Source organism: Limulus polyphemus, unplaced genomic scaffold (genome assembly GCF_000517525.1).
Source record: "Limulus polyphemus unplaced genomic scaffold, Limulus_polyphemus-2.1.2 Scaffold2071, whole genome shotgun sequence".
NCBI classification, from domain to species: Eukaryota; Metazoa; Arthropoda; class Merostomata; order Xiphosura; family Limulidae; genus Limulus; species Limulus polyphemus.
This window is the reverse complement of record NW_013667681.1, coordinates 193,730-205,954: the sequence shown is the minus strand read 5'-3', so window position 1 is coordinate 205,954 and position 12,225 is coordinate 193,730. Positions and strand designations below refer to the sequence as shown.

Below are 12,225 nucleotides of genomic sequence, written 5' to 3'. Positions count from 1 at the left end.
TCATTGAACAGATTTCGGGCTCATCCCACCAACTTTGGCCACTTCTGCAGTCATTAATCTGGGATCCATTTCGATGCTCCTCTCGACAGCCCTTTTTGTTCTCTCCGATGGACCCGGATGCTGCTCAGTTGTTTCCTTGCCATGTTTCCTAAACTGCATGATGATTCTGTTGACTGTTAAAAGCAGAATTCCCAAATTCTGCAAAATTTGCCGCTGACTTATTCCACCATCTGCTTGACCAACTATCTTTCCTCTAACAAAATCTGACAATTCGAGAGAACCTTGAGTTCTAGGCATGTTGTAGCACAAGATAATTAGTGTGTGGACCATTTCCATTAATATAGTGCTCTGTGAACACAAATTAGTTAGCATAAATCAGTTAAATGACGAAAAATTAGGTGTCTATTTACTTGTGACCACTCAGTGTACAAAAATTGTTAAGAGATAAGTCAATTCTACCAACCTCATAGCGAAAGTCTGTAATAATCAGTACATGTTTTGACTCAATTTGGTTTTCCTAGGCTCTTAGCTACACTATATTGATGTCTACCCTAACATGACCAAGACATTAAAATAAATTGCATACCAACAATCAAGAATATACAAATTTCAACTGCAGTAATATTAAAGGTAAGTATGCATTTTACAGTGTAACATGAAATTTTAATATTGAAAGCCATGTAGGGATAATCTGCTTATAGTTGAATCGTCACTATATTTATTCTTGTTTGCATTATTTTTGGCACTGCAATCTCTTCTTCATTTTGCATTTACAAAATTTTTTTTGTGATATTTTTTGTCCCTGACTGAAAGTTAGTGTATTTTATGAATGTGTGTATTAAAATTTAATATTATGTGGATTTATTTATGTTTTTACTCATTCACTTCATACATAATATACTGATTGTCTTTCTAAAGACATAGGTTGTATAATGTACAGAGCCTTGAGTATTCTACATATTACAGTCATCTAATGTTCATCTATTAGTGTCTGGTAATTCCTGTTTCACCCTGTACTCAAGATTTTTAAAAGAACACCAGATTTCTGTAAAAAATCTAAGTTAAAGAGATAATGATAACACCATTTACACTAGAATTATGATTTTTTTGAAATTATTACTAGTTATTATGATTGAGTCATGGTATTGTACACTGGCCAGGAACACATAGAGCAGACTTAGATTTAAAGTGACATTAGTGATAAAGTATTTGTAGAATTATCTCAACTGAAACAAATAAAAAGATAAACAATTTGGCGGGTTGGTCACCTTCTGGTTTTGTATTTTAGCAATGGTTTCTTTCCTTGTTTTTAAGCTTGTTGGATAGAGAAACAAATGAAAGTGAGTGACAATCATCTTTTAATGTAAAAATTTTTAGTGTGCATATTTATATTATACCTTTCGAGTACCTTGGCCATCCCTACACGTAGTCTACCAACTCTATTATACACAACACTTTCATTTAGTCCGAGTCTATGGAACTGAGTGTTCTTGGTGATTCTGTCAATACAGCTACTTACAACCCAGAATGAACTGTTGGAGAACAGATCAGATTTTCTTAATAGTATCACAGTAGTCACACTTATAATGTTATACATTGTTTTTTAATCTGTATCTTTGGAACTGAGTGCTCTGGGAAATTTTATCAATCCAGCTTTTTATAGCCCATTCTTGACTACAGATTAGTGGTAGGTTCAGAAAGTTTTCATAACAGTATTAGTCTCCGTAGTTATGTTAGAAGGAAAATTTTTTGTTGGCAACTTTGGAGCTGGTATTGGGTAGTTTAATGATAATACTATTGATACTGATAGCCTGGAAGTGGAATGGGTGGTTGATGATGGGTTGGGAAATACAACTTTAAATTGCATATTATTTATTTATTATATGCATAAATTTAATCTTATTTGAACAAAGTGTTCTGGGTCATTTTTGGGTTTAAAAATAGATTCTGGGCCATAACAGGTTAATTAAGCTTAATAAAAATGTTATAAATCGATTCTCCATACTAAAACATTATTCTCCAGTGTACTGCTTCCCTAAAGTTTTTCAGGAAAAACAAAAACGTATACTTTAGAAGTAAGACGTGCCTGCCAGGGCTTTCTTACCTATCTCATTCTCACTCTCAGTATCAAATACTTGCGCGGAAAAACATTTTCTGAGAATGCCACAATACTAGATACTTGTAAATTTTCAGAACGGTATCGACTAAGTAGACTTCTTAAGAAAATGATTCTTTTACAAATTATTCGTGTTTTTTTTTTTAACTTCCTCTTATTTTTTTTTTTTTTCAAAACCTGACAACGTTATCACATTAGGCCTGAACTTTAGTTTCGCGGCATTCTTGCAATTAATAGTTGCTAATCAACTTAGTTCCGTATATTTATGAGTGCTTAAAATCCGTAAAGTTTTAAACCTTCATATTTCTTAAGCCTGGTCAGTCAGCGATGCAGACACATTTTCATAATATAAATTTATAAAAAAATTACTTACTTGCCCTGACCAGCAACTCTTGAATCAAACGATTCACACCATAACTGGCATAAGGATTAATGAAACTATAATTATAAAATCAAAAATGGAGTCATGTTTTGTAAAATAATATGTGACATGGCTTACAGGATTCGTAACAGGATTGTAAGATCATATGTACGCGTCAGTAATTTAATTTTTTTTTAAACTTCTTGCCATTTGTGTAACCACTAGATATGAAACAGCTGGTAAAAAGAAATATATTGTTGTGTAGCTGGTCGTTTGTTAAGTTCCGCTATAAATTCTTTCCGAGGAACTTTAGCGACACAAGTCATTTCTTAAATAAAACTGGTTTATTCTTTCCGAATACAACTTTACGATATACTTAATTTCAACAGTTCCTCTATAACAAACGCTATAACTCACGTCTCACGTGGCCAACAATATTCTGTCCGCATACATTCAATTACTCATTACCCTGTTCCCCGTCACGTTGTGAACATATTATATATACAAGACCAACGCATGTCTAGCAAATGATAGGGCATTCATGAAGGAACAGGATATTTCTAGAAAGACATGGCGTGATACTAGTCACGTGACCTCGCTGACACAACACTGCCCCTCCTTAGTATTGTTCGTCCCGAACAATAGCCACTTACAATAAACCAATAACAATTAACAATAACTTGATTAAATGTACAGAATTACAAACACAAAATTACAATTCAACAAAATCTCTTAATTTTACGGGACGTACTTCTTCGGTACTGGTCTCTGTCTCATTGGCTTCTGCTTCACGTGGAGCTCATCTGCTTCATCAGGAAATGTCCTATCGTCGATAACAGTCACATCAGTGGTAGTAACTTCATCAAGAGCTTTACCGTTTCCCTTCTCAAAACTGAGTAGAGTTTCTTCTTCGACAGTGGCTTCTTCATGTGGCACGTCTTCAGCAGCGTCATTTGTTCTGTTTTCCACTTCGTCCCAACTGAAATGTCCTGGAACTCGGCGAGGTAAGCCAAAAGTGGTGCATGCCAACAGGCTTTGGCGTTATCACCTACATTTTATCCGGAAAGTCACGTCTGAGAGACGATCCATTATGTCATATGGGCCTTCCCATGGAGAAGACAACTTAGGAGACTTCCCTTTGGTCTTCCTGGGATTATACAACCACACCTTGTCTCCTGGTACAAAGCTGACTTCAGTAGATCTCTTATCATATATCCAATCTCTCTGCATATACCCTTATATAGTAAAAAAGAGGGCGTTTAGCAAAACTGGGATATTCGTGAGATTCCCCGATAAGTCACGATCCTTCTAGAAACTCCAGCGCACATGCTCCCTAAGTCGCGTGACTTCCGCTGTCGTAACAGAATTTTCGGTTGCAGAGCATTTTAAGATGCCTGACCACTCTTTCTACGACATGATACTGACAGGTATAGAGACAAATTTTACATCGAACAGAAACAGGGAAATTAAAGAAGCTTACTGATTGGCACTTACTATCTTTCTATAGACATGCAAACTCTTTCCAGACTTCTATTAAATTTACTCTAGATTACTTCACTACTCAAATAAGTTTTTAGATGTAAACCTGACATTAACAGACGGTTTTCTACATACTGATTTGTACCGTAAAACGACTGATAGACCACAATACTTACATTTTCAAAGCTGTCACCCTCCACACACCAAACGAAATATTACATTCAGTCAAGCACTTAGATTAAAAAAAATCTGCTCTGACAGTAAGAACTATGACTGTCACATTGATTCTTTGAAACTAACTATGACCGAAAGAGGGTATAAACAAAACACTGTGATTCAACAAGTTGACAAAGGTAACAAAACAACTATACGGGAGCGGTTTAATAACCATAAATCTTCAATCAAAACGAACAAAGAACTTCCGGTTGCAGAGCATTTTAACATGCCTGACCACGCTCTTGACGACATGATACTGACAGGTATAGAGAAAAATTTTACATCAAACAGAAACAGGGAAATTAAAGAAGCTTACTATATAGCACTGTTAAATACTGTAACGCCGAATGGCATCAATTTCGATTCTGGGATTGTTGACCTTCGAGCGTCTCTAAAAATTCCTAATAACTTATAATTAAGTTTGTAAAGTTTTATTATTATTCACATTTTTATTCATGCTTCTATTTCTCTACATTATTATTTCAGGTATCGATTTACATTATTATTTTCTCAAGCTCTCATCTTCCTGAATATTTATTTTTCTCTATCAGTCAAAAGTTTCATACTGTTACGACAGCGGAAGTCACGTGATTCTGGTAACACGTAATGAGTATCTAGAAAGTTCGTGAAGGCTCGAGTGTTTGCCACACACGCCCTCTATTTTGTATATATAAGACCAGCGAGAAGTGACGGTATAAATAATTGAATTGCAAAGAGACAGAGACGGACAATTGAGTCAAGCGCGGTAGTAAGTAAAGTGCGTCAGTCGTTCGTTGTGAATTATAGCGTGTGTTTAATTTAAAGTGACTGTGGAAATTAAGTGTATTGCAAAGTTGAATTGAGAAAGAATAAACTAGTTTTATTTAAGAAAAGACTTGTATCACTGAAGTTTCTCGGAAAGAAATTATACGGGAAATTGACAAACGACCAGAGACGTAACAATACATAATGAAAATTAATATTTTTTTTTGCTTTTTTCTCTCTACAAACGAATTCTCTTTTCCGGGAGACTAGCCGCTTGAGTTGGGATTGGCTGATCACCAGATTCAACTCAACTGGGACTTCAGGTTTACATGACGTCACACGTCCTACTATATATTGCATTGCGCAGGCTAAAGGTCATCCTTTGTTCTCCTGAAGAAGAATAGTCAACTATTCGAAAGTGCTCGAGTTTTGGGTCTTATTTTAAGTCTATTACACTTTATATGTGATCCTTTGTGCTAACTCTTTTATCAAAACTAAAACAATATAGAATATTCTATAGAAAATGTAATTAATCAGACAATCTACATACAAAACACGTAAAAATACCAGTACAAAAACATGTGTAAAATATTAATTAAGAACTTGATGTGGGGATAGTTATTTTACACACGCAGCTAAAATTATAGAAGAGTGTACGTAGTTTGTTAAAACTAATAGCTGTCAAGTGGCGAAAACAAACAAAAATGGCATAAAAGTTTCTATAGATTAAGCTTAAGCATTTTGAAGACGGCTTGAATTGGTAATGAAAAAATATTATTATTAATGTACAACGTTTCGACCGAGTTATGTCATCATCATGCACAAGAAGTTGCTTTAATTGATGGTCTGTTGTACATTGTTCTGAGCGTTACAAGGAGTTACCCTGGTTTATGGTCTGTTGTATATTGTTCTGAAAGTTACAGGGAGTTACCCTGGTTTATGGTCTGTTGAATATTGTTCCCGAAGTTACAAGGAGTTACCCTGGTTTATGGTCTGTTGTGTATTGTTCTGAACGTTACAAGGAGTTACCCTGGTTTATGGTCTGTTGAATATTGTTCCCGAAGTTACAAGGAGTTACCCTGGTTTATGGTCTGTTGTGTATTGTTCTGAACGTTACAAGGAGTTACCCTGGTTTATGGTCTGTTGAATATTGTTCCCGAAGTTATAAGGAGTTACCCTGGTTTATGGTCTGTTGTATATTGTTGCCGAAGTTATAAGGAGTTACCCTGGTTGATGGTCTGTTGTATATTTTTCTGGAAGTTGGGGGTCTAACTCCTGTATACGTTTTACTAAGTAGTTCGTGATATTTGGAATTCAGGGTATTTTTTAGACGTTTTAGTTGCATACTTTGGATAGTAGCTGTAAACTGGTGATGATGATATAATCTTGTCGAAACGTTGTATATATATAATAAAGATTTCTTCGTTACCCACTTAAGCCGTCTTCAAACTTCTATTTTCTAAAAAGTTGATTCCTTGCCATCAAATTTAAACTTAAACACTATTGGCAGACTATTACGGATTGATTTATCTTTTTGTTGGTTTATTTGTTTTAAAGCAAAGCAATAGAATAGGCTATCTGTGCTCTGTCCACCATGTGGAATCGAACGCCAGATTTTAGCGTTATAAGTCCAGAAACGTTACCGATTGGTAAAACTCAGACATGTGAAAGATTTGTTTTGTTGCTAAGGGCAAAAGTGCAAAATGTACTTTGATCTGCAACATCAAGAACTGAATTTTAGCCTCATAAGCCCTTACGTTTATCACTTTTCCACCGTATTATTGAAAAATGTACAAATATTCAGAACAAGAGATTTCAGGAAAGGGAAAGCTTTTCTTTTTATCCTACAATTAAGAAACTCCTAACACTTGATGATTTACTTGAAGTTTGTGAATAAATAAACAAATGAAATCTTGGTATATGTGTTGTGTTATTGCTAAACCTTATATTGTCAGCAAACTAGACTGGGTTTGTCATATATCATCGGCTCAGTATTATAAAACTAACTTCTATGCTGAAAAAAAAACTTTAATAGTACCATAAAAAGGTAGACACAAAGTTTAAATAAAGTTGAAGATCAATTAATCACAAGGTTTGCTGGTCTGTTTTAGTGTGCAGGATAGCGTACTGTATCTCAAACTCAGTTACCATTCTAATCAATTAATCAGTACCGAACGAACTGGAAACAGCACACATTTAAGTATTTATTGCTGCAACTAAAATCGCCCTAGCGGCAGTTGTACTAACTATTTTACTGCTTAGTATCCAACAATAATGGCCCGGCATTGCCAGGTGGTTAGGGCGATCGACTAACAATCTAAGGGTCGCGAGCTCGAATCCAAGTCCCACCAAACATGCTCGCCCTTTCAGCCATGGGGGCGTTATAATGTGATGGTCAATTCCACTATTCGTTGGTAAAAGTGTATCCCAAGAGTTGGCGGTGGGTGGTGATGACTAGCTGCCTTACCTCTAGTCTTACACTGCTAAATTAGGGACGGTTAGCGCAGATAGCCCTCGTGTAGCTTTGCGCGAAAATAAAAAACAAACAGACCAACAATAATAACATGTAACGATAATACTACACAAGAGCTATCAAAGATAGGCGGCCGTCCCTAATTTTCAACTGATACACAAGAGGGAAAATAGCTAGTCAACAGAGCACACCACTAATATATACATATTCAAATTAAATTCACGTTTACAATTATACTGAAATTTACAAAATTCAAGCATTACTCTACTTTTATAAGTTTTCTATGTCCAGAAATACTACGTGATTGAGTTGGTTATTCCCATTCATCGTGAAACTCTTATAAATTTGAATGTAAAGTATATCTTTACTGTGGGTAACGGGCTAGGCTTAACGACAGCTGACTTTACTTCAAGACTTGTTATAACTTGCCAGTGTGTGACGCACTTGATTTAACGACAGCTTACACAAGTTGGAGACTTGTTATAACTTGCCAATATGTGACGCACTTGATTTAACGACAGCTTACACTAGTTGGAGACTTGTTATAACTTGCCAGTGTGTGATACACTCGAATTAACGACAGCTGACACTAGTTGGAGACTTGTTATAACTTGCCAGTGCGTGTGATGCACTTGACTTAACGACAGCTGACACTAGTTGGAGACTTGTTATAACTTGTCAGTAGGTGACGCACTTGACTTAACGACAGCTGACACTAGTTGGAGACTTGCTATAGCTTGCCAGTGTGTGACGCACTCGACTTAACGACAGCTGACACTAGTTGGAGACTTGTTATAACTTGCCAGTGTGTGATACACTCGACTTAACAACAGCTGACACTAGTTGGTGACTTGTTATAACTTTCCAGTATGTCACGCACTTGACTTAACGACAGCTGACTCCAGCTGGAGACTTGTTATAACTTGCCAGTATGTGACGCACTTGATTTAACGACAGCTGACTCTAGTTGGAGACTTTTTATAACTTGCCAATATGTGACGCACTCGACTTAATGACAGCTGACCCTAGTTGGAGACGTGTTATAACTTGCCAGTATGTGACGCACTTGACTTAACGATGGCTGACACTAGTTGGAGACTTGTTATAGCTTGCCAGTATGTGACGCATTTGATTTAACGACAGCTGACACTAGTTGGAGACTTGTTATAACTTGCCAATATGTGACGCACTCGACTTAACGACAGCTGACACTAGTTGGAGACTTGTTATAACTTGCCAGTGTGTGTGACGCACTTGACTTAACGACAGCTGACACTAGTTGGAGACTTGTTATAACTTGCCAGTGTGTGTGATGCACTTGACTTAACGACAGCTGACACTAGTTGGTGACTTGTTATAACTTACCAGTGTGTGTGATGCACTTGACTTAACGACAGCTGACACTAGTTGGAGACTTGTTATAACTTGCCAGTGTGTGATACACTCGACTTAACGACAGCTGACACTAGTTGGAGACTTGTTATAGCTTGCCAGTATGTGACGCACTGGACTTAACGACAGTTGACACTTGTTGGAGACTTGTTATAACTTTATAACTTACCAGTGTAGTACGAAGTGGTACCAGAGGGCGTATTGCTACCAAGGATATATTGGTGGATGCTATTACCAAGGTTCTACAGGCGAATTGTGTTGCTATACTTCCGTTGGACTACATATTAAGATTTAAAAACAGAGGAAATGTTTTCAGATGTTTCCATTCATTCAAAAAATATATTTGCAATTTAGTTTTGAAACACCGAAAATTCCTGATCCTAAACCAAGAGTGATCCGAAAAAAGCCTCAGTATAGAAGCCGAAACGTCATCTCCTTTTCTTTCAACAACCAGTACTATAACTAGTACGTTAAACGCATACCAAATCGATACTTAACAACTGTCTTGTTAAGTATTTATGAAAACGATACATTAGATGCAATAAAACCTTTTCAGCAGTAAATTAAATGAGTCAGTAACACTATACTCCTATACAAGCACGTGATATCGTTCAATATGTAAATGAAAACCATATACACACAAGTTGAAATCTGTATGCAATCCTATGAAAATATAGTAACATTGTCTGCCTATAGAACCACCATTCGCCTTTGTAAAAACATACAATACGCCTAGTAAGACCATCCGTCAGTAGAATCTTAGTAAGAACTTGTAATAATAATAATACCATTCGCCCTTAGAAGCACTGTCAGCCTTTGTAAGACATGTGTAAGTGAAAACTATTACTGTCAACATGAAATAATTTGTCAAGAACTTATTTATTGTTATACACAATAACAATCATAGTTATATGGGTAGAGGAAAAGCATAAGAATATATTTAATCTACAAAAACAAACTAGTGAAACAGTAAGATTGTATATTAAAGTATTGCATGATATTTAGAGATGTTATAACGAAAAATCCATCCTTTTCAGGACAGATATGTGTAAAAAGTATGCTATGCAAAACGACTATTACAGAAGAAAGTTCGTTTATATCTGTACTGTACTGATATGCTTTAGTAGAAATCATTCAGCATCATAAAAAAGATTTGTATAAAAAATTGACAGAAAGATAAAAATAGTAATTTATAACATAGTTGTTTACATAGACCCTTTAAACTTTAATGGAAGAAATACATTCATTAATCTATAAAGCTAAATATGAGATTTGAATAAGCATCCTTTTCAGGACGAATAGATGTTATACAATACATAAATTATAGAAATAAAACTATAGAACAAGTGAATTAGTGATAATGGTTTTACATATACACTGTCAGAAAATGCAAAAGTATGTTATGCAAGTTAAATATAGAAGCAAAAACTATAGAACTAATGAATTAGTGAAATGTTTTATACATAAAATGATGGATAATTGTAAAAGTCTGTAAGGTAAATTATTGGCTATAATATTTGCCTCGTTCAAATAATGGATAAATTAAGATATGTGGGATAAAAACTGACACATATAACAGTGTTATAATAGTTGTCTCACTGAAATAAGAGTTTTTACTTGTAACTTTTAGGACAGGTAATTAAATCTAGACTACAATGTTGATGAGATAATCACATGTTGAGCTCATCCTCCTATTTAACGATCTGTTTATAGAAACACCATCCTCTGTAGCAGTATTAACCTTAGTAACACAATTTGCCAAGTAATACCATCTGCCTATAAAAACACCACCCGCCTTTGTAAGAGGTACACAATTAAATATACAAAAGAAAAACTATTATCGTAAGCTGAGACGAGCTGAAATCTGTATGCAGTCCTACGGAAGTATAGTAACACAATTCACCTGTAGAACCTTGGTAATAGCATCCACCAGTACAACATTGGTAGCAATATCTGTTCCTAGCAATGCGTTCTCTGATACCACTTCGTGGACTAGCAATAGGCTCCATGTTGAGTAATACTTCAACCATGACGTCACGTGACATCTCCTAACATCGGGCTTTCTGGCAACAGACAACTTCCGTCGTCTGGCGGCCTAGCAACGTGCCTCTATTTAGCATGCTCTCTGGTACCACGTTGTGACGTAATCGTCTCTGGTTTATGGGACTATGACGACATAGTCTCTACTCCTCCCCTATTGCCTGAGGTCAGCACACGTGTCCTCTTTGGTCGCGTACCAGGAGCCACTCGCCCTAAATACTACTGGGAAGGCAAACAGTCAACACCACCCACCCCCAACTCTTGGGCTATTCTTTTTCCAAGGAATAGAGGGATTTAGCGTAAAATTGTAACGCCCCAATGCTGAAAGGACGAGCATTTTCGGTGACGAGTATTCGAACCCGCGTCCCACAGATTGCAAGTTGAGCGTTCTAACGACCAGGCCATGCAGAGCCTGTATTGAAAAAGAGCTCTTGTATGTGTATAATTGAAAACATGATTAGGTTTAATAGAACGCTATATATATTGTTTCAAAAATTAACGCTAGTCTTATACACGTTATAGATCACAAGTTGTTTTTATAAGTCCATAATTAGCTTGTAGAATATACAGTTTAAGATGTAAGACAACAGCTTAACAATAGAATGTGTCGTGAGTCTGATACATTGTTATAGATTACAATATAAGTCCATAATTAGCTTGGAGAATATATAGTTTAAGATTTAAGACAGCAACTTAGCAATAGAATGTGTCGTGAGTCTGATACATTTTTATAGATCACAAGTTGTTTTGATCAGTCCATAATTAGCTTGGAGAATATACAGTTTAAGATGAAAGACAGCAACTTAACAACAGAATGTGTCGTGAGTTTGATACATTGCGCAATAATATTTATTATTTAATAGTATGTATTATTCATATCTTATCTTGTAGGAGGCAATAGTTGTGACAGACGTTCTTGGCAATGGTGCAGCTTTCCAAGATGGCCGACTAAGAAAAGGAGACGTTTTGTTGGCTGTAAGTCGAAACATTTTGTTAACTTTGAAATATGCGTTTATTCCGGCACGTTTTTACATACATAAACGATGTTTTTCTTAAGAACCTGTTTTCGTCTCCTATGGATTTTCTAGGTGAACGACCTGTCACTGAGGGACATCTCCTTCAAAGAAGCGGTGAAGCTGTTGCACGAGGCAACGTCGCCCGTGCGACTGGTGGTTCTTAGAGAAAATCCTCAAACCTTATTTACAACCCACCAGAGTAAGTTATTTAGCAAGTTAGGCTTGTATATATTCTTCGCAACTCTATATTTTACACTTCTAGTGCTCTACACCACCAGAACCTTTGAACCTCTGCCTTTTTCAACTTTTACAGTAATTCTATTTTACTAGCAGAGACCCGCAAAACATTTCCGGTCAAATTAGTATCTTTATCATATCAGTACTTCTT

At 36.0% G+C, this 12,225-nt stretch overlaps 1 protein-coding gene across 1 annotated transcript in view; it reads left to right on the top strand.

Moving 5' to 3' along the window:
- The window catches only part of LOC106465844 (multiple PDZ domain protein-like), a gene marked incomplete at its 5' end in the record, with an annotated part of 65,327 nt that overhangs the window by 6,090 nt on the left and 47,012 nt on the right, over positions 1 to 12,225 (top strand). Inside the window, 2 exons of the mRNA XM_013926086.2 lie at positions 11,713 to 11,796; positions 11,910 to 12,036. Coding sequence (XP_013781540.2) covers positions 11,713 to 11,796; positions 11,910 to 12,036 — 211 coding nt within the window. The remainder of the gene's footprint in view (positions 1 to 11,712; positions 11,797 to 11,909; positions 12,037 to 12,225) is intronic.